Source organism: Schistocerca serialis, chromosome 9, assembly GCF_023864345.2.
Source record: "Schistocerca serialis cubense isolate TAMUIC-IGC-003099 chromosome 9, iqSchSeri2.2, whole genome shotgun sequence".
Lineage (NCBI taxonomy): Eukaryota > Metazoa > Arthropoda > Insecta > Orthoptera > Acrididae > Schistocerca > Schistocerca serialis.
Genome location: NC_064646.1, coordinates 415788181 through 415812677, shown reverse-complemented (window position 1 = coordinate 415812677; position 24497 = coordinate 415788181). Strand labels below are relative to the sequence as shown.

Sequence of the window (24497 nt, the reverse complement as noted above, 5' to 3'; positions counted from 1 at the left end):
CCGAGACAGAAGCCAATAGGCAGTTTGTTCACTCAGTGACATCAATAGCAGAAAGCATTGTTCACTCTTATCTCCCATTGGGACAACAACTTCCCACTTTTAGTGATCGCTTAAGAGCAAAGAATATATATATATATATATATATATATATATATATATACCACCTAGAATTATTCCTAGATCATATAAATTCTTTGTGCTTGGTCAAGCTAATTTTAACAAAGTAAAGTTAACAGGAAAGTCAATCTTTTTAAGAAAGCTCTAGGATATGGTTGTTGTGTTTCTTGGTTATTAGTATTATCCACAAACCACATCCACATTTATCATAAAATATGTTACCTCTGTGTCATAAGAAAATAGGTACTTGTCATTCAGCTAACAAGGAATCTTTAGTTATTCAATTCAATGAATTTCTCTTGAATTGCCAACAAACTGTCTCATGCCATTCTTTTTCTTTCTTTCAGAAAGTTACACCAATGAAGCAGCTACTACTGGCACTCAAATATTTTGCCCTGGTGCCTTTTTCTGTCCATTGGAGACTTCATTGGTATTGGCAATGGGACAACCAACAGAATTATTGAAAGGATTTGCATGGCACTGGCCAACATGTACAAGATAGTTTTGTTAATTATTTCAGTTCTCTGATGTAATTAAGTGAAAATGAAATAAACACATGTATATGCAATAATATACTCTTATTCTCAAATCATTTCTTTAGTTTGTATTTTCTTATCCCAATTTTGAACTTTATGCTCTTTTTTTAATCAGTACCGTTCTTCCTCCCTTCTCTGCTTCGTGTCACACTACTTTTGAAGCAGCACCATTTGCAACACTGTTTATTCTTCCACATTTGAGAACATGTATTTTTATTCTGGGAACAAAACAGACAGGTGTAAGCTGAGATGACCATAGCAAAGGAAGAATGCAATGAAGGTGTCATGCCTTCAGTTACTTCCTCTTCCCTCCAAGATTACATACAGCTGCTTAAGATGATTGCAGAAGCCAAATTTACATATGAAATTGTCTTCCTCAAAAATTTATAGTGAGATACGATAACAGCCTCCAGACTGGATATCTACTGTAGGTACATGTCTACCCCAGGATTATAAGAAAGATTGTCGTTGTTTATTGCTAATTTTGGCATCTTGTTCTTAATATATATGTCCGATATAATTATTAACAATCACATCATGGGAACAAGATTTATATATGCCTAATAACTGCAAAAGTGGATGCACAATGTCTATCAATTCAGCAAAAGTACTTTCTTTAGAAACCCTTTTCTGCTGTCATGAATTAATCATTCTAAGACATAAATACAACAACAAGGTGGCAGGTAACGCCTCTCAGGAATGTCAGTCAAATCAATCTCAACTAACTCTGTTTTTTCACACTTGGAGACTCGGAAAAGACCAACTGTTTCACAAAACAGACCACATTTCACAATTGCTTTTATAGTATGTCCCTACTTGGACTGTGGTGTCCTTTATCTTGACAACTTTATCAAGTTGTAAATTTCGTTGGATGCAACTTGGAACTTACATTCCATGTATGGGGTGCCACCGATCTGTAGCCTCTGTTGCCTTTACTAGGCTAATCGTTACTTTTTTTCTTGAAAGGGGGGGGGGGGGAGGAGGGGAGAAGACGTATGCCTGTTGTAGTTGCTCTATTGATCTGTGTGAAGTTGTTAATGAATGGAAACTGTTGCATATTTTTCCCATACTTTATTCAGAAATGTAGAGAACTCTCTTATTGATCAAACGACAAATTTTTACATCGTTATATTGTTATAGATGCAAGTGCCCTACAAACTTAGTTCAACGTTTGAACTAATATTTCCACTGAATGAGGCCACAGATGTTTTCGTGTTTCTTACAACACTCTTGAACTCGTCTACAGTATTTACCAGCCTCAAAATATCTTCACACGAACAATTTTGCGATCTGGAACGCTTATCGCTCACGCTAGACACGCTACTTCTGTGGACAATGCCTAAAGTAAATATGAAATGACGTCCGTGCAAATACTCTTAAGTAGTTGCCAACTTAATTGGATGGAAACACTATTGCGGGAACAACTAACTGGGAAATAAAATGGTGTCTTACAACACACGCTCCAATTACCCCATGTTTTGCCTTTTACTCGGTTAGCTATCCCTAGATTTAACCTGAGATTGTACAACTGGCTCTATGTAACATTCACTGCACACAAAGAATAAACCAAAAACCCAGTTCCTTTGGCGGCTGGAAAGCAAACTGACAACTCACATAAACACAGCAGCCAATGGTAACTGAGGCTCTTGTTCACCACATGCTATAAAAAAATATATTATGAAGCCTTGCCCTCTAGGGGAAGAAACGTGCCTGAAAACTTTTTTGGACTAATATGTGCACGTTTTGCAGTATTACGAACGAAAATTCTTCTAAACCCAAAAAAATCGAGGTAAATTGCCAAAGTGTTTTGCACTCTCTACAGTCTTTTAGTAACAGAGCTGTGTAGAAGTTCCATTTATGCCTCACCTGCTATATTTGATTATCTAGATTTACAAACTCAAGGGGAAAGGTGAAAAGATACATATACAGAAACAAATATACCATTGGAACTCATAAACGTACAAAATTGGCCAATCGGCGCCTTGGCCATGCGAAATGAAATTACAGATTATTTTGTTCCACCAGATGGGGAAGTAGAATGGCAATACAGACCCCTTTAAATTCCAGGCGATTTCTTATGTTCGTATAAACATAAATATGTTTGTAAGAAAGTAACAAATGCTATTTGGAGAATATTAAATTTGTTTCACTTACCAAATTATCGTCTGCTTCCTCTGCTGTGTAGAAGCGAAACATGAATTTCATAGGTTGGAACAAGTTCCATTTTCCTTTGTACGAGGGTTGTACCAAAAATAAGGTTCCCAATGAGCTACAGCATCGACAGAATGTGCTAGGCTAAATCCGACAATAGTGCCATACGTAGTGGTTCCCCCATTCTCGAGCCTGTCCGTCCGCAGTTCACTACGTCGCTCAGTGTTGGCTTGGCAGCCGTCAGAGAGCGAAGTCTTGATCGCCGTTCCTGCAAAGTGCGAGGTCGAGCAGTACTCCGGTTTCTCCATGCAAGGAAGTTACTACCCATGGAGGTTCATCAGAAACTGACTGAGGTTTATGGTGAAGAGTGCACGTCCATTCAGCATGTACGGAAATGGTACAGGGCAGGCAAGGTCACACGGAAGTTCACGATGATGAACGGAATGGAAGCCCGCCGGTTTCTGATACGAACAGAAGATCAACAGTGAGCTGCTCAAAGATAGGAGGATCACTGTCCGTGAACTTGTTGAACACATTTCTGAAACTTCCCACAGCACAACTGGAAGAACTTTAACAGAAACGTTGGGTTATCACCAGGTGTGTGCTCGCTGGGTCCCCCAAATGCTGACTGATGGACACAAGGAGCAACACCTTGACTGTGCTCGCAAGTTTCTTCAACAATTTGAGGGGGGAGGCAACAAGGAGAAGTTGATGGACTCTATCGTCATGGAAGATGAAACGTAGGTGTTTCATTACACCCCAGAAACAGAACAACCATCTCGTCAATGGCGTCACTCCTGTTCACCGCCACCAAAGAAATTCAAACAAACGCAGTCGGCAGGAAAGGTTATGGCGACTGTGTTTTGGGATCAGAAGGGGGTACTCCTCATCTATTTCATGCAAACTAGGACGACAATAAACTCAGACAGATACTGTGAAACATTGACCGAACTCCAGCGAGCAATCCAGAATCGCCAGAGAGGACGATTGACAGAGGGAGTAGTGCTTCTTCACGACAACGCTCGACCCCACGTCGCTGGTCAACCACAAGAGCTTTTGTAGAAATTTGGGTGGACTGTTATGCCCCATCCCCTGTACAGTTCGGACTTAGCCCCCAGCGATCATCACCTCTTACCCAAGCCAAAGGAACACTTAGGTGGCAAACGCTTCAAGAGCGACAATGAAGTCGATCACAGGTCACATGCTTTCTCAATGGGTTGGCGGGAGGCTTCTTCGACTTAGGAATACAAAAGCTAGAGCACCGTCTTCAAAAGCATGTCAAAAAAATGGAGACTATGTTAAAAAACGGACAAAAGTGTAAGCTCCTCAATTACATATAAATTTAAAAAATATGGGAACCTTAGTTTTGGTACAACCCCTGTACATATTATCTACACTTTGACTGCTCTTTCATTTCTTAGCCTTATTGACTTTTTGACTATACCGAGTCTGCAAACTGCGATTTTTTAAAAATATTTCAACCTGTGTGATTTCAAACTCTGCTGCATTCTCCAAAGCATCCTGTTTTTAAGCCTGCTTTTGAAATCCGCAACGTATGAGAGCTCTCGCCTTTATGAATTTACACACTGTTTTTTTTTTTTTTTTCACTGGGCCACCTGAATTTCAATACTGAAATTTCGTATTGTACACACAAAACGTCTACAATTTTACAAAAACTTGCAGCAATTGGCAAATTTGGCAAGTAATTGTAGCAAATTTCAATGAACCATTTACAGTAACTTGGGGAAGGTACCTCTGCAATTTGATGAAACTTGCAGGGACTTGCAGAAGTCATTTTTTTAATTATTTATTTATTCTGTCATTAGAGAATGTTCTCTATTTAGCCATCGAATACAGAATTTTTATAGGAGAATATAACAATATCGGTACAGCATAAACTGTAAAGGATCATATCAGTAACATAAACCAAAGTTCACTTCAACCTACCCTATAGATTTATTCCAATCTTCTTAACGAAATTACCTGTTACTTTACACAGATGAGTGTCTTTAGAAGATAGCAGCTTAGTAGCAGCTGGGTGGAAGCTGATAACCTGATGACTATATCGATTTAATAAAATCCTTTCATTCATTGTCATATTTGGCACAAGAAAGCAAGATGTGATTGTCTTAGAGTTACACTCACATGCAGGAGAACTGTAAACGATAATTCAGTGTGAATGAAGTGGGAAGAAATCGTGGTTGAAACGAAGATGAATTAAGGTTGATGTAATCAAATGGTTCAATTAAGCCCTCTTGATCTGCAGTAGGAAGATTACTTGAGCTTTAGCACTGCACAATAACAACTTTTCTGTTGTTTTAATTCATTCCACTTCTCTTGCCATTGGAGTAGAACAAAATATTTGGTGTTATGCATGCAATTCATATATGTTGTTTTGTAGTCAAGAATATTGCTTGTTGACATCGCTTGCTTAGCTAAGATGTCCACTTCCTCATTGAAGTTTATACCCACTGAAGATAAATAATTTGGCCATTTTATGACAGCAATTAATTTCCTTAATAATATCCAGAATATATCGGTTAGTTGAATTATTCCAACTCCTATTCTCGATGTTTTTGAGGACGCTCTGGGAATCTGATACAATTAAAATCCTACAGAGTGAAGTTGAAAATACGGTATAAATTTAAGGGCCTCTAAAACAGACACTGCGTCCACTTTGAATATAGAAACTGTCTTTGGCAATTTGTATATCTTCCAGACTAGAAGTCAGTGACAAACATTAGCGTATCTAGTGTATTTCTCTTGAGAACTTTTTGATCCATCAGTAGAAAAGTAGGTGAAATCTGGTCACTTTTGTGTAACATAGACATAGAAGTTGAATTTATGAAATGTATTGTCCCAAGTAATCTGTAAAAAGTAATATACCGGTACTTGAAAGCTGAGTACATATAGATTGTACAGCAACATAAGTAATAGACTGGAACACTTAATGCATTCAGGGGTGGCCGCTCAACCCCACGACATCCGGATGCGGTTTCACCTAGGTTTCAGCACATGTTGAAGATACTCGCCACAGTACTCCTCGAAGACCCGACAACTGGTGCGTTTCCGAAATTCTCGCGCCGATCCTCCAGCGTATCAGAGGATACTCTGTGCTGAAAGTAGAACACAGGGATTTTTAATTCTTCTGTTAGAAGCAGTCCTAGTAAGTTAAATGCTGTCTTTATTTTTATTGACAGAGCTGTCCTTAACTGTCATGTCTTGAATATAAAATTTTATCAGGAAGTATTTGTCACTGAATGTTAAGAGGATCTCCACCGCCTCCACTAATAGTTCATTTGTAGGTGTAGATCGCTTCGCTCCAAGGCAGGTTCAAATAGCCCTGGACTGTAGAGTGTTTAATTTAGCAAGGAATACCTGTGCAGCAGAGTGATATAATAGGAGGCAGTTCCACATCCAAAGAACTTGCAGAGGTAGCTCCTCTAAGCGATTTGTGCAAATTTACTTTCTAAAGCTGGGTTTTCATGGGCATGAATTTCCTACACATGCATACCCCAACACCACTCGCGCAAGTCAGATTTACACCTAGAATCACCCAACTTGTACACTGTCAAAAATGGCTCTGAGCACTATGGGACTCAACTTGCACACTGTCATGCAAACTTATGGATAAGTCACAGAAGCCGAATGTCATTCTACTTTCTTGCACGATGTTGCTTCCCTCACCATCACCTACAAGCTTCATCAGCTCTTGTTTGGTGATTTGCTCTTATTCTATTCTGATTCATTGGACATCACAGATCTAGAATCATGTGAAAAGTTAGTGGCATGCCAGAATAATAGGCTTAGTCTTCAACTAAATAAATAAAGACTTTCTAAAGTGGCAATTCGTTCTTGAAGTGCGACAGGAACAACTTTTTAGCATTCAGTAACCCTTTATAATCACTGATTTGTAATCGATAAACACAACATCATTCAAAGTGACTAAATGAAATAAAATGTACTGTAACTGAGAGTGAGACCTCGCTGAGGTTCTTATTACTGCAGAACAGTCAGTACTGTCGTTTTGGATGCATGTGTAAGAAATTTATGCCTGTGGAAATCCAGCTTAAAGCCGAGTTCATACACACACAACAAAAGTGTCGTCACAGCTTGTTGCAATGCAGTTTCATGTGTAAGCTGCCAGTTTTTAGTGGCTTAACTTATGAGATGCAACTTCTGTCATGCCACAAAAAGTTCAATTCAGCTGTACTGCGTTGCGCCATTTTCCTTCGATGACTGATCCCTGCTGGCAGTATTTTGAAACATGAGCATTCTGTCGCAGCTGTCGGAGTATTTGCTGCTGTACTCCATTTGGTTTCAGTGTGTTGTCATTTTACTACTAAAAAATATGAAACAGTGGTCAGCAGGTACACTTTTGCAATTTCTGGAACTACAAGAATGGTAACCTATGTTTGATTTTCTGCAGCAGTGTGTGTGTGTGCGTGGGGCGGTGGAGAGGGGGGGGGGTGCAATATTTGTTTGTAAACCAGTGACTTATCCCACTGTCTTAAAAGATTTGTGGATGAATAAATAAGTACACGTAATATACATTGATCTGCAAGAACGTTATTAACACCTACCCAATAGCTGGTATGTTCACCTTTGGCACAGATAATAGTGAGGACGTGTCATGGCATAAAAGCAATGAGGCCTTAGTAGGTCGCTGGAGCGAGGTGGCAACGCATCTGCGCATGCAAGCCTCGCAATCCTCATAAATTCCGCGAAGAGGACGATGAGCTCTGACACCATGTCCAGTCACATCCCAGATATGTAATTGGATTCAGGTCTGGCGAGTTGGGGGGCCAGCATATCAACTGAAACTCACCACAGTGTTCCTTGTACCACAATATCACACTTCTGGCCTAGTGATATGGCACATTATCTTGCTGAAAAATGCCACTGCTGTTATGAAACATGATTGTCATGAAAGGGTGTACATGGTCTACAACCTGTGCACGATACTCCTTGGCCATCATGGCGCCTTGCACAAGCTCTGCTGGATCCATGGATGCCCACGTGAATCTTCCTTGAGCATAATGGAGCCCCCGCCAGCTTGTTTCGTCCTGCAGTACGGGTGGCATGGAATTTTTCGCCTGGAAGACGACAGATTACCGCCCTCCCACTGGCATGATGAAAAAGGTATTGGGATTCATCAGACCATGCAACAGTCTGCCACTGTGCCAATGTGTAGTGTTGATGGTCATGTGCCCATTTCTGTCGTAGTTGCTGATGTTATGGCGTTAACATTGGCACAAGCATTGGTCGTCGGCTGTGGAGGCCCTTCATTAGGAGTATTTGGTGCACTGTGTGGTCAGTTACACTTGAACTCTACCCAGAATTAAACGCTGATGTTAGTTTCACCACAGTTCGCCACCTGTCCTGTGTTACCAGTATGCCCAGCCTATGAGGTCCGACATCTGCATTCAGGGGTGGCCGCTCAACCCCACGACATCCGGATGCGGTTTCACCTAGGTTTCAGCACATGTTGAAGATACTCGCCACAGTACTCCTCGAAGACCCGACAACTGGTGCGTTTCCGAAATTCTCGCGCCGATCCTCCAGCGTATCAGAATCTGCCCACGGTCAAACTCAGATACACCGAGCACCTTCCCCATTCAACACACAGACAGCATACTCACTGATACTACATGCACCACGCGTGTGTCTGACTAGCAGTCATTCCTCACCAGGTGATGGTGTTATCGCCTGGACAAGTTTATATCGACAGTAGATCAGTGGTCATAATGTTATGGCTGCTTAGTGTATGCAACCAGAAAAGCGAGTCGTCTAAACTTCGTCGTATGTGAGACCAAGCGTTTTATAAATTGTGGATTATATACAGAAAATAGCTCCCAAGTGTGATGTGGCGGCTGCTAAACTAAAAATTAGTTATTCAAAATTGGAAGAGTGGTGTGTCTGCAGATGATATTTACATGCGAGCTGTTGATTTGTTCGCCATTGCAGACAATATTTTCATTTTCGAATTTCTTTTATAAATGTGTTTGAGGCCTCTGATTTACCCCTGTGTGAAATCTACTTTCGGATCCAACATTTGGATTTCGTCTTCCTTGTATTTAACTCTTGCCACAGTTCTAACGACATAACCTGCACTATAACGTTCCTACCCGGTAATAGGATTTTAACTGACGCCGTATTGAAAGCTGTACAACTACGTAGAATTTGTGGCGTCCTTTGTTAACCGTAGCTCACGATGCCACTACGGAAAGCAAGAAGCTATGGCGTCACATTAGTTGTTTGTGTGAACCCGGCTGGACACTCGCCTTTTATCATGGGAATCGAAAGAGGCAGCGCTGTGGTTAGCACACTGAATTCGTATTCGTGAAGACGACGGTTCAAACCCGCGTCCGGGATTTAGGTTTCTCGTGAGTCTCTAAATCGCTTCAAGCAAATGCCGGAGTGGTTCCTTTGGAGGACACGGCCGGTTTCCCTCCCCATCCTTCCCTAACCCGATGGGACCCATGATCTCGCTGTTTGGTCCTTTCCCCCAAATCAAACACCCAATCTTTAATATGGGCTTGCACTAAAGGTGTTCTGTGGAATATCTGCAGTCATGTGTGAATATCTTTGCGCGAGTACATTGTGTGGGTTAAAAAAAATGTGTATTTTGTAAACATAACCAATAGAAAATTGTTCAGTATGGGCAGTAATATAAAGGAGCTAAATGAGGTAGCAATATTTTTACGGAGTGACTCGCGCATAGATGTGAAGAAAATTTCGCTGCAATATGTATTAGGTGAGACTTGGTCTATACAAGCCAAAATTCTTGAAAGTAATGGGCATGTACAATGGTGTTAACTTGTCTTTTTTTTTAACTTTAGGTCTTACCGGCACTGATGAAGGCCGAAAAGCTCTGAGTGCGGTGCCAGAAATAATTGGCTCTTTGCTCAAGTTGACCGCAAGTGATAACACAAGCGTTGCGAAAGACGCATGTTTAGCGTTAATTAATCTGTCAGCAGACGAGTCATGTTCAAAAACCTTATTGAATTTTAAGTGCCCTGACAAGGTAGTCATTTTATTTGTTATGTGCTGTGCCTATTTTTGTTTCAATTTCAAGAATGTGATTACTCACACACTGTTTATGAAGCGGAATTTCGACGTTAGAGGTAGATGTTGCAGTGATCAATGCATAAGGGTAAATCTGGACGGACAAAAGCTGTAACATACTCTGTCGTGAAAACAACTATTAAGAACAGTTGCATGTAAAGCCTCTACGCAGTTCTTGCGAGAAAGAGCAGCTGTAAAATAAACTGTTTGGCTCTTACGATCGTTCTTGCTTCCGCTTCAGAACTTTTGAATGTCATGTTCAACATATAATTATCACTGTATTTTACTATGTATTGTAAGTTAGTAGGCGAATGAAGCTTCTACAACCATCTTGACCAAGCTTTAAAATTATTTTAGCTGGTGGCCTCATGTCTTCTATGTTAAGTGCTTACTTCCATCATGTTGTTTGTTTTGTCACCAGTGTTCTCTTCACCATCTCACATTTAACAGTTGACGAGGCTGTTAACGTCTACCCCAGATTTAAATTACTCTCAACTTATTACTACTTTGCATTCCAGACACATTCTTTTGGTATTTTCTTATACAGGGCAGTTATATTTAAACTTTTGCTACCAGTACTTGAACCATTGTATGTGGAAAACAAGTTAATGTATGGGTACCTGACTTTATAGGAATGATTTGCATTGTTAGTAGTGTTAGTGTCAAGATTTGCTGTTAGATGCTGGTACGGTGTGGCAACATAGGGCTGAAACACAAGTGTCAGATGCATTACACTTGCAGACTATCTGCATTGTTCGGCACAATGCGAGCATTGCTTTACAGTATTCATAAAGCTGTTTTATCGAAAGAGCAATAGTAAGCCTACTGCTGGTCTTTGGAAGTATCATCATATTAAAGGCATACAGAGATGTCCTCTTTCAACAGGTTCAACAACATGATTTAGACGTTTGAATTAACTGGCAATTTGGGAATTGCTCCTGGAGGCAGATGGTCATTTGCACCGCAGATTGTTGAAGAATTTAGTGTTGCCATGGCTGAGAATGCTGGATGCAATCTGTAAGCAGCGCACGAGCTGTGTTGTGACAGCTAAACATTCCATGGTATACCATTCGAAAAGTAAATTGAATAGTTGTGAATTGGTATACGTATGAACTTCGTATTACTAACGAACTTTTGATGCATCATGCAGACATTTGAGTAGACTTTGCTCTGATGTTTCTTGCAAAAGTTGAAGTTGATGACATGTGGTCTTGGAATTTTGTGGAATGGTGAAGTACACTTTACACTGACTGGGGGACAGTGAACTCCCACAGCTGTTGCATTTGGGGATCATCACCATTAATAATGTTCATGCAATTCCTCTTCCTGGAGAACGTGTCCCTGTGTGGTGTGGCTTCACAGCACAGTTCATGGTTGGTCCGTTTTCTTTGAGGAACTCAGTTGCCAAGGACATGCAACATGAACGGCACGTTACTGTGATCTGCTTTGCCAACATGTGATCCCTGGTACTTTGGACTCAGCTGTTTTGGTGCATGGTGGAGCTCTGCCTCATATTGCTTAAGAGGTCACTCAGTTGCTTTGTAAACCATTCCGAACGCTGTGGCCACCAAGATAACTAAATCTGAACTTGAGTGATTTCTGGCTGTGGGGTTACCCAAAGGACAGGGTTTAAAAACAGGACACTAACACACATTGGAATTTGAAGATGATCATAGCAATGGAGATAAAGGCAACATCCCACCAGAGATGTTTTGGGTCATAACAGTGCAACTCTAGTGTGGTTCCAGGCTGTTATGACTGAAAATGGTCATCACATTTAGCAACATGGAATGTTAACATGGTATGCAGTTAACAAATGCTAACCTCTCATGAGTAAATTAAAATGTGTTTCTTTCAATGGTTTATTCATTATTTCTCTTCCAGATGTCATTACAAGTGTTTCCACAAAGTTTCATTATTCTACATTCATGTGTTTTTTCATGGGTTCCTGTCAGGAAGCAAAAGTTTAATTATAACCACCCCGTGTGTTAGTGAGACATGAACATGTTGTACAGTGCAACAGAGAAGGGGATAGGTTACTCTTGTTTACAAAAACATTAAGAAAATAGATGCACAGGATTGTATTTCATTCATCATGTTCTGTTGATTCAATCAATAAGGTGAACCTTCAGGGATGCAGAACGAGTCAGGATATACATTAACAGGCAAATCGTAGAAACTTAATCTTTATACTTATTGTCAAGAAAATATCACTGTACAACTTAATGATGTTCATGCTTAAGAAATACCAATGCATTGAATATGAGGAGTCAGATATTTTACCCATTATATCGTCAAAATGTTGGTCATAATCAACTCTTCTAAACCAATTATTTGGTCATTTTTACTGTGACATTGGCTGAGGGAGTCAGTGAGGACAGTAGATTTCACCGTTAAGTTTATTTCAGACAATGTTCACAAATAAGTTCAGTGGCTGTACTGGTTTTCCTCTGTGTAGACGTTATCAATAGCCTGTAAACATTGCTTAGCCAATCGCTGTGCCAAAACCACAGAAGGAGCCTCATCTAGTACAATCCTCAATAAAATCATGACTCCTAGCATGTTTTGATGCAGCCATCAGCCGAGAGATATTTGTAGGATATTGGCAATGCCTAGACAGACGAAACTAGCACAAGCTCTAAACAATTTTGTGAGCATTGACTGACATAACATCTACAGTAAGTTCAGTGATAGGAACCCTGTCACCACTCAGTGAACTATAACAACACTTAATATAGACCCATTCAAATTGTCTAGAAGCCAATGTGTAACTAAAGGAATACCCCTAGGAAACTGAGTAAAGTGGCACATTGGTTAGAACACTGGACTCACATTTGGGATGACGGCAGTTCAAACACATGCCTGGCGATCCTGATTTAGGTTTTCCGTGACTTCCCTAAATTTTTTTCAGGCAAGTGCCGGGATGGTTCCTTTGAAAGGGCATGACTGACTTCCTTCCCCATCCTTCCATAATTTGATGGGACCAATGACTTCGCTGTTTGGTCCTGTCCCCCAAATCAATCAACCATTTTGTTTTTGTTGTGGTGGAGAAACAAATTGGACACTCTCTCCTGCATCCGCTCCAATATTAATCAAATCCCACAGTGTAACTACATTTACAGATTGTCCTGCTTTGAATACTGTATATTTTAACTCTCTGTTCAAAACTTCCTCTTCCTGTTCCTCTGGCTTGAGCTGGTTGTTTGAGAACTTGCACACAGTGGAAATATTTTAGACCTTGTAGCTACAAACAGACCTTACCTTATCAACAGTGTCACTGTAGATATGGGTGATCATGATGTCATCATAGTGACGATGATCACTAAAGCTAATAAAGCCAGTAAGAAGGAAGAAAACATTCACACAGTAGGACTGTACAGACATATAATTGTTACTGTTGCACAGACAGAGAACATAGTAATAGCCATCCCAGGTGTAGAGCAACTTAAATAGTTGGAAACAGATGTTATCAGGATTGGATAGAATCCCAATTTAGTTTTACAGAGAGTACTCTGCGGCATTCACTTCTTCCTTGTATTGCATTGTCATGAATCTCTCCCCCAGTGCAAAGTGCCAAATACAGGAGATGACTCCTGTATGTAAGAAGGGTAAAAGAATGGGCCTGCGAAATTACAGACTCAAATCCTTAACATCAGTATGCTGCAGGATTTTTGAATGTATTCTAAGTTCGAATATAATACATTTTCTTGAGGCAGAAAAGCTTCTGTCCATAATCAGCACAAATTTAGAAAACAATGCTCGTGCAATATTCAGCTTGCTATTTTCTCACATGATATCCTGCAAACCATGCTTTCGGAAAGCATATGACACAACATCCCTCTGCAAACTGTTAACGAAGGAAGGGTATTGAATATATACCCAGATATGTGAGTGATTTGAAGACTTAAGTTACAGAACCCAGTATGTTGTTCTTGACAGCGAGTGTTAGTCAGAGAGAAAGGTATCATAAGGAGTTCCTCAGGGTAGTGTAATAGTACTGTTCTTGTTCTCTATATATATAGATGATCTCACAGATAGGACAAGCAGCAATCTGTAAATGTTTACTGATGACACTGTAGTATATGGAAAAGTATCATTATTGAATGACTAAAGGAGGATACAGTATGACTCTCACAGAATTTCTATTTGGTGTGATGAATGTCTGCTTGATCTACATGTGGAAGAATGTAAGTTAATGCAGTTGAGTAGGAAAACCAGTCCTGTAATGTTCAACACAGGTTTGTAGGAGAAAGAAACCCATAATATTCGCATGCAGCATTAGTTGTGTTGTGTTTAACCCAGTCACGGTAATGAAGTATCCAGGCATAATTTTGCAAAGTGATTTGAAGTGGAATTAACATGTAAGGATGGTAGTAGGGAGGGTGAGTGGTTGACAGGTTTATTGGGAGAGGTTTGAGAAGGTATAGCTCATCAAGAAGGTGTAGTTCATCTACAAATGCATGTCAACCCATTCTTGAGTACTGCTTGAATGTTTGTCGTCCCCATCAGATCATATTAAAGGAAGACATTGAAGCAATTCAGAGACACGCTGTTAGATTTGTTAGCAGTAGGTTAGATTTACATGTGAGTGTTAATGAAGTTGCTTTGTGAAGTTGAATGAGAATCACTGGAGAGACGACAAGAGTAATTTTGCAAAAAATATTGAGAAAGTGCATTTGTAGGCAACTCCAGAGTGATGCTACAGTCACTGATGTACATTTCATGCAAAGATTGCGAAGACAAGACAAGAGAAGTTAGGGCTCGTATGGAGGCATATAGGCAGCCATTTTTCCCTTACACCGTTTGCGAGTGGGACAGGAAAGGAAGTGACTAGTGGTGGTACAGAATACCCTCTACCATACACCACACTGTGGAGTATGTATGTAGGTTGTATACCAGTTCATGTCATTACAGCTCTACCTCTACTGAACTGAAATTACTTGTGCCAAAGGGCACTACCTGACTCTCATCAACCTCTTACACATACAATACAGCATGCAAAGCATTGCGTCTTGTCCAGTTCCTTATTGTTTGGTAAAGGTGCCACTGCACTCAAGGTATTGGCTTGAAAATCTGCTCCTGTGTTTTCCCAGACTAGTTTTGTTCTACTTTGTGCTACTATGTCCCATGAGATGGTTCTAAGGGACTGGGCATGCAATTTGAGTGGCCTACGCTGGCCTATCGGTGTGTCTGGGAGCAATTCCATATTTTCAGCAGTAGTAATTAAATGGAGTGATTTCAGTCAAGCTCTGCTATATGGCATTTGAGATCAGTTTCAGCAGTATACATCATAGCTGCTGCTATCTCAAGGAAGTAATTCCTCACAAGCATGGAAATCTTTCACTTCTGTTTTTAAGTTCACTGATGCCAAACTGAGTGTGTGCCCATTATCTCCATGTGCTTCACCACAGTCTATAATGACATGTGTCTGAATTTTGTACTCAAAACTACATCTTGACTTGCCACAGATACCCGTAACCCCCTGTTCAACAGAAACATGCCTATTCCTCCTCTTACAGAGCCAATCATTCAATAATCTGCCTTTGATTCCTCAAAGGTTTCCTGTGCTTAAAGTCAAGGATAATACAGCATAGTTGTTGCAATTTTTCTATTGCTGTTTAACAGCTGAGTATGAAATCCACATTTTGTCCACCTGCCTTGCTCACACACAAAAATCTGAGTCTCTCATTTTATCTGATCACTGTCTCTATTTGTGCCTAGACCTTTGCAGTTGTGACAGCTTCATGCAATGATTTCAGAAACTCTGGTCATACCTTAAAGGAAACTTCAGCAGGCAAAGCTCTATTGAAATGTGTTGGCCACTCTTTGTTCTACTTCATGTTGAACGGCTCGTTAACTGTATCATTGTCTGTAAGTTCATAAGTATTGATAGTAGTTTTAGTAATTCTGTCCACAGAATTTTCTATGGACTCCTTGTCTCTGAGGTATACTATTCAACTTTTCTCAATAGTACCTTGGGTGTATTTTATCTCCGATAGCATTCCAGTAATGCTTCTTGCATATCCTGGAGGAATGATCTTCTCATAACTTTTCACAGCACATAAGATTTGGCTTTGCATCCTGTATTAAGCCCAATGCAATAATTGCTGATCATTCCATCCTCCTAATTTTGTGTGTGTATGTAGGCTGTCTACAAATGCCAAAACATCATCATGGGATGATGTTTCGGCATTCCTTACCTAAAAAAGCAGTCACTAGTGTGGCATTGGTAACATCTAGCATGGGTAAGGAAATACTAGGCAAACATCATTCCCAGCTCTCTTCCCACAGCCTCTCTAACTCCTGATGCAAGTCAATATTATCTGCTTGCAGTTGAGCTACCTGATCAAGCTAGTGCTGGATTTCCTCCTGGGTAATCACCTTCTCCCCCATAATTTGTGTCCATGCTTTGCTTACAGTTTACCAGTGAACAAAAAGAAAGCACAAATAGCAAGTGGAACACAATAAAAAGTGGAAAATTACTCTATCAGCCCACACAGTATTCCCAATTGACAGTTACTTGCACCCTTGATGAGCACTGCCATTGAACTTGGGATTGTAACACCCAGAATGAACGCTATTTTCATTATAGGATTGGTGATATTCTGTCGGATATCTTGTAATAAAAGAAATCATTTTGGATAGATTTTAATGATTCTCAGTGTCTTTTAAATTAGTGAAACTCTACATTAGTGATAGCTGTTTGAATTTTAATTTTAATAAGCTGATAAGATTTTTGGATCTTAAGTTCCATGATAAATTGATATGACTGCCACATATCATGGAGTTACATCAGAAAGAAGTGCATAAGCAAATGAGTTTAGGGAACTAATAAGTTTTACAAGACCTTTGTTCAGATCTGATTTGAATATATTTGCACACTGTATGAATTTGGAAGGCAGACATATTGAACTACTCTATGCTGTTCACCATGATCAGACTGATAAGTGGTGTCTGTCAAACCATCCTGAGACCCATTGTATCCACTGAGACAGATGACATGCCACACTCAATGAGATGTCCTTTTCTCATGATGAAATATGCACTGAGGATCTTATCACTGTTACAGCCATTGACATACAATAAAATTACTGAATGCTTTGCAAGCAGCTATTTAAAATCAGACAGGTGTCAAGACTGTGCAAGATCAAAGCACAATAATGTCTAATGAGATTAGCAGTGACAGAATTTAGTATTGCCAATCAGGGCTTTATTAAGTCACTGTTATGGTTAAATAAAAAGCTCAAACTGATTTTATAAATGACAAAACACAATAAAAATTATATTTTCAATTACATTTTTACTTTTTAAAAATTGTATTTCAATTATCCATAGTGTATTTACAGTTTGGAATGGTGATATACCCAAACAGGTATCCATTCTAGAACCCACTGTTGTTTTTCTGAGTGTGTTTTGAGTTTCTCCATTCTTTTAATTTGAATGAAATAGTTTCTTGACTGACAGAGTGTAGCAGCAGGGGCATTGTTGCCATCATGCAGCCAGTCACATTTGATAAGGTTCTGAACAAACCTAAAAAATTAGCATATGGTGCTTTAGAAAGAACTATGGTTGGCTGGCCCCTCACCAATGAAATGCCAATCACAAAGTTAATCTAACTGAAGTTTAATAATTGCAGTGTACATGGCACACAGCTTTACACTATCTAAAGTGGCCCATAAATGATCGAACCTGCTTGGCAAGTATCACATGAATGATGAGAAATGGGACAGGGATTCATGAGATTTTACCCCCCGTCATGCATGCTACGGTTGTACATTGACCGACATGCTTGATGGCTGCGATTGGCTGTTTGCCCTCTAGCTAACTAATTGACAATGACTGCATGTGTTTATTGATGTTAATATCAGTGTTTCTTCTTTTTGAAAATGTGTAGTGAATAGTGCAGTTTCTGAAATGTGATTTGTGACTGAGAAGGAATATACCTTAAAATTTATTTTTCTGTACACAGCAGTGAATACATGCACAAAAGTAAAAGATCTCTTGCTGTCAGAAAAATGACAGAAACAGAAGTGTTACGGAGGAGAGCGTTAAAAAGAAAATCAGTATTTTGCATATGTGTCCTAAATGTGAAAGTAGGAAAATAAGGAAGAGCAGAGTGCCAGGTTCTTCCATAGATAAGTTTTATGCACCAGCTCTGTAGTATTACTATGAACTTAAATTTTTGGAAGACAGATTGGAGGAGGAAGCAAGAATAAGTACCAGAGGGGGGGGGGGGGGGGGGGGCAGGAGAGAGAGAGAGAGAGAGAGAGAGAGAGAGAGAGAAGGTTGTACATCAGATGTTTATTTAGTGCTTCATGTATTGTTACATAAGTGTGATTTGCAAATGATATAAGGCTTACATTACATTTACTGAAATCATTTTTCTTTCCAAGGATCTGCTACTCCTGTATTGTAGTATTCACAGAAATTGTCTCTAATTTCCTTTGCTTGTAATATTGCATTTCCTGTTGCACTTCTGTGAAGCTCTACTAGTTCACTGTGTTCATTCAACTAGTTTCCTGGTATTATAGTATCTGTACTGGAATCTTCAAAATCTGCTTCTCCAAGCCGAGTACCATTATCCTGTCACATAATAAGTTGCTGTATATGAATGGCAACAAGCCAGTACAAAAGTTTTTGTTTCCTCTGGCGACAGAGTAATAGGTGATCTGAAAATTTTTAATCTTTACTTTAGAATGCCAAACACATTTTCCACACTGCAACTTGCACTGGACAAACAATACTCATACACTTGATTTTCATCATTTAGTATGTTTTGGTTATATGGTTTCAGGAGATGGGGTTGTAGCTAAAAAGCCTCATATCCCACAAAAACAAACTAAAATTTTTTGTTTGTGTTGGGCAGTTTTATTGGCATATGTAACTCGTTTTGCAATAGCATCCAAAAAGGGGTACTTTTCAATACTCTCCTATCAGTGATTCTTCCATTTGTCCCAACATCCCCCATAACCAGCCTGTAGTTTGCATTGGCTGCAACCGTGAGCACACTGCAGTAGGTCCTCTGACCCAGAATGTTTAGCTTTCTTTATAGTTACATGCTTTCCATCAACACCACCAATACATTTATTAAAATTCATCTGACTTCAAAATCTCTGGCAATTTTTTCCAACAGTCTTGTGTATTGGTCAGCTAAAAAAATAATGATGTGTTCATAATGACTTACATACAAGAATGCAATCTGATTATTTTTATGTTAGGAATCAATTTCACCTCAGCCCACCTCTTCAGACAACAAAAAATTCATGGCTGTTACAAACAAAAAGGAAAAAAGAAGACATCTAACACGTGTTGCAGAAGTTAGCTCATAAACATCTGCAAAATGAAGAAACAGAAAGTGAAACTGTCACAAAATCCAGACTTTGAAACTGCAATACCTGATTTGCATAACTGTCCCACTTAATGCCCTAGGTGCAGTACAGAACTGAAATTTTAGGTCCTCAGTCAGCACTCGGAGTAATACTTAAATTTTGAGTTGCTGGAATGGACTTTTGCATAACTGTGCCCTTCTTCTCAATACCCGGGTGAAGTGATTCCAGCAAGTCATTAAAGTCCAACTGTCCATTTGTAGCAAGTTCCTACAATCATCATGTTCTGTGGGTAACATTTCAGGCAGCAGATTTCCATGGGTATACTTCTCTCACAATTTCAGCCATTCCTTGGTCCATTGACATCTCCCTTTTTTTTCCACATACAGTGTTAAAGCCAGTGCAGTATAACCTTTATCTGTATCAATAAGAATTTTCTACATACAAAAGCATTTGTCATCAGTAAACTTGCATTTCAAGTGAAGCCCTTTGTTAACTTTCAATCGTTTGCTCTATTGTGGGTCTGTCTGTATATACATGAAAGAAACAAGAGTTATGGCCATACAGGCAATACCAGCTACTTAGCACTCCACGCCTGGGAAACTGTTTGTGGGTTAGGCTCAACTGTTTGCTTTAACATCTATGCACATGCTTGTCAAGCACTTGCTCCATGAACAACAAATTTGTCAAGCATGTCTGATCATTTATGGGCCGCTTTAAGGGCAGTTGAGTGGATGACGAGCTGCTCTAGTCAGAAATTTCTCATTTGGTCAGGCTCTTAGGTCTTCCAGTCAATACAAGAACTGTACCCAACACAGAAAATAATGTAGACACCATGGCACTATTCTGAACATAAAAAATCAAGGAAAGGTCTTCCTGTTGGGTAGAGGCATATAGAAATCAGCTACTATGATATTGTGGACACAGCAATGAAAGACAACTGAATAGATTGGTCTGTGCAGGGCACTTCCCTGTATGCTTTCATTTCATTGATGATCAGGAAACTTGTGAGCCTGTAAGGAGGGGAGGGGGAGGGGAATTTTGCAAATAACAGACAAACAGGGACCACCACCAACCACTCACAACGTTTAGGGTCAAAGTCTTCATGTATTTTTCACAAATGTTTAATATGCTCTCCATCAGAATCACGGCAGACATTCTGACAAAACACAACAATTGTGAGACCTGCTCCTCACAATAGTCCGCATGACCCACAGTTACTGTCTAAGATTAGACCACTCACCAATTTGTAATAGTTGTGATTGCATCCTCCACGACAATACTCATCCACATGTTGCTGTCAACTGATCACTGTACTGCAAAAGTGTGAATGGAATATCATCACCCACACACCCTGTTGTCTGACCTTCGCATGTAGTGACTACTACTTGTTCCCTAAGTTGAAAGAAAATTTGACCAGAAGGCTATTCAGCTCCAATAATGAGGTGACAGATGATGATCAGCACTTTCTTGAGGACATGGTGATGGTGAGGAGTCGGTACGGCATGGGCATACAAAAACTGTTACAGTGTCTACAAAAACACATCAAGTGAAATGGTGATTACGTAGGAAGTTGATATTCAACCTTCGAAATAATGCAAATATCATAGAAAACAGTGCATTTTTGTATTTCTTAAAAGATAGGGTACCTTACTTTTAGGATAACCCTCATAACTGACATGCTGTGGTGTGATGGTAGTCTGGAAGTTTATTACTGTTTGCTTAGAATTTAGTCACATATCAGTGTGTTACAGTTAATTTTCATTTTGTGGCAGATCGCTAATATGGGGTGTTTCAAAAAAGCTTACCTAATGTCACAAGACTATTTCTTTTACATGAATCAAGATAGGAACTTGGTGTGAATTTTAACCTATGCATAATTTTTGGTTTCATAAGAACCATCTGATGTCAGAAGGGTATTTCCTTTACATGCATGCATATCCAACAATTTGATACCTTTCCCATTTATGTTTAGAGTGAAAGTCTTCATGTATTTTTCACAAATGTTTAATATGCTCTCCATCAGAATCATGGCAGACACTCAGACAAGAGCCAAACTTGTTCCATACTCTTGTGAACAGGTCTGAGATTACTGCATTTACTGCTGTTGCTGTGTGGCATCAGAGTTCACCCAAAGTTGTTTGAAGGGATATGGGACGTCTCGGCTGTCATCCAACCCCCCACTCCCATAAAAAAAGAAAAAAAATAGATTGGGGGGGGGGGGGCGAGAAGGGAGGGGGGAGAGGAGGAGGAGGAGGAGGAAGAGAAGAAGGAGGGAGACGTGAGATTAGAGTACCTTGGTGGCCCCTTACAGCTGATCCGTCATGGAGGCAACTGATTATCAAGAAGTGCTGTTACTTACCGGTACCAATGCAGTGGTGCTCTGCCCTGTTGAAAAATGAAATTTTTGGCATTTTATTGTAACTGTGGTAAAACACAGATCTCCAACAAATCCAGGTATGTATTTTCTGTAATGGTGTGTGCTAGCTGTATCATGGTGATTCCTAATGGCAACCATGTGAACAGACGATCTACAACTGTCATCAAGGTAAACTTTTGGTTTTGATGCACAAGTTAGAATTTATTCCAAGTTTCTGTCTTCAGTCATATGGAAGATAATGTCTTGTGAAATAGTAGGAATCTTCTTGAAACACCCTGTATAATACAGTGTATTGGATTAGGCAGTATGAAATAATTGGCACTTGTTTATTATGCCAGGATTTAGTCCACTTACAATAAGGTGCATACACAATGTGATCAAAAGTATCCGGACACCTGGCTGAAAATGACTTAAAAGTTCATGGCGCCTGCCATCGGTAATGCTGGAATTCAGTATTGTGTTGGTCCACCCTTAGCCTTGATGACAGCTTCCACTCTCACAGGCAGACATTCAGTCAGATGTTGGAAGGTTTCTTGGGGAATGGTAGACCATTCTTCATGGAGTGCTGCACTAAGAAGAGGTATTGATGTCAGTTGGTGAGGCGTGACATGAAGTCGGCGTTCCAAAGCATCCCAAAGACGTTCTGTAGGATTCAGGTCAGGATTCTGTGCAGGCTAGTCCATTACAGGGATGTTATTGTTGTGTAACCACTCCGCCACAGGCTGTGCATTGTGAACAGGTGCTCGATCTTGTTGAAAGATACAGTCGCCATCCCCGAATGGGAAGCAAGAAGGTGCTTAAAACATCAATGTAGGCCTGTGCTGTGATAGTACCATGCGAAATAACAAGGCGTGCAAGCCCCCTCCATGAAAAACACGACCACCCCATAATACTACCGCATCCGAATTTTACTGTTGGCACTACGCGCGCTGGCAGTTGCCGTTCACTTGGCATTTGCCCTACCCACACCCTGCCATCAGATTGCCACATTGTGCACCGTGATTCATCACTCAACACAATGTTTTTTCACTTTTCAATCGTCCAATGTATACTCTCCTTACACCAAGCAAGGTGTTGTTTGGCATTTACTGGCGTGATGTGTGGCTTATGAGCAGCCGCTCAACGATGAGTTTTCTCACCTCCCACCTAACTGTCAAAGTACTTGCAGTGGATCCTGATGCAGTTTGGAATTCCTATGTGATGTTCTGGATAGATGTCTGCCTATTACACATTATGACCCTCTTCAACTGTTGGCTGTCTCTTTCAGTCAACAGACGAAGTCGGCCTGTATGCTTTTGTGCTGTACGCATCTGTTTGCATTTCCACTTCACTATCACATTGGAAACAGTGGACCTAGGGATCTTTAGGAGTGTGGAAATCTTGCATACAGATGTATGACACAATTGACACCCAATCACCTGACCACGTTCGAAGTCTGTGATTTCCGTGGAGCACCCCTTCTGCTCTCTCACAATGTCTAATGACTGCTGAGGTCACTGATATGGAGTACCTGGCAGTAGGTGGCAGTGCAATGCACCTAATGTGAAAAATGTATGATTTTGGGAGTGTCCGGATACTTTTGATCACATAGTGCACAATAAATTATAGTACTTTGTGATGTTTGTGTGTTTAGGAGTCACATGTTGGAAATTACCAGTGAAGTGCATTTTTGTTTGTATGGTATGGCTTTTGCTGACTAAGACCAATTTTTCCTTCAAGGAAGGCCCGAGTGACATCATAGTAGCTGTATTGTCACAAATACTTGACGCAGAATCGGCAGTTGCAGATCCATCATGCATTATCCTTTCAAATTTGACACGATATCGGGCAAATGTCGAACAAGTTGTACAGCTTATGGAGGCATCTGGAGTGCCTGTTGATCGTATTGTTACTGTCTTTACAAACCAGACATACAACAAAAAAGGTGCAAATCTACATTACTTGGGACCAGTCTTCTCAAATCTGAGCCAGTCACCTACTGTTCGCAGGTAAGTGATTGTTTCCAGTGACTTATCAAATATAGTTACTGATGATTATTCTATATCTTTCATGCCCATTCAGTATAATGAATTGAAAATCAGAATTCCAGGACCAGCTGTTTACAGAGACTTAACACTGCGATAAACAAGGTGCTGCAATGTGAACTTTAAAACTCAGTTTATCATAAGCCTACTCAAACTAATTTGTATTTGCAAGTTTCAAGTTGTCATCACCCACTGCTAACTGTGAGTGTGCTTGAAACACTTGTACATAGAAACTCACACTGTCTCAAATCTAGATGGTTTGTCGAAAGAGCTCGCCCACACAAAGGCATTGTTTAGGAAAAATTGGATATTCCGTGTGGCAGATTAACAGGGCATTGTTAAAAACCAAGAATCAGGAAGCAAATAAAGAGAAGTACACACACGAGCAAAGTCTTTATCTTTTCTTCCTTTCGTGAGAAACATTTCATTTAAAATAGCAAGAATCCTCCATAAATTTCAGGTGAAACTGATTTTCTGTCCATCTCTAAGGTTTGCAAATCTTTTTGCGGTCAGTGAAGGGCAACGTGTTATTGTGGAAGGCTGGAATTCACAAAATATCTTGCCAATGTGGTATGGCTTATATAGGACAGACTATATGAACTGTGAAAGAATGCTGCACTGAACATCAGTGTTGCTCTCACTTTTTGCAACCAAGCAAGTCCATTATTGCTGAACACTGTATTTTCACTGGACATTCAGTGTAGTATGATAAAACTTTGATTCTGGTCTCAGCAACATCTTTTTGGGACTCCATTATTAAAGAATCCCTAGAAATACACTGGCAGAAAAGCTGATGAAGCGTGATAGCAGCTACTAGTTGAACAGTATGAGGAACCCCATCATCTCCATGATTTGTTCTGATTGAAGACGATAGAGTACGCCAGTGGTTACAGTG

The 24497-nt window shown here is 40.0% G+C and overlaps 1 protein-coding gene across 1 annotated transcript in view; it reads left to right on the top strand.

Moving 5' to 3' along the window:
* Positions 1–9394: 9394 nt before the first annotated feature.
* LOC126418626 (protein HGH1 homolog) overlaps positions 9395–24497 on the top strand; it is an 81455-nt gene continuing 66352 nt past the window's right edge. Inside the window, exons 1-3 of the mRNA XM_050085471.1 lie at positions 9395–9561; positions 9647–9831; positions 23298–23566. Of these exons, the coding sequence (XP_049941428.1) occupies positions 9465–9561; positions 9647–9831; positions 23298–23566 (551 nt within the window). The 5' untranslated portion in view covers positions 9395–9464. The remainder of the gene's footprint in view (positions 9562–9646; positions 9832–23297; positions 23567–24497) is intronic.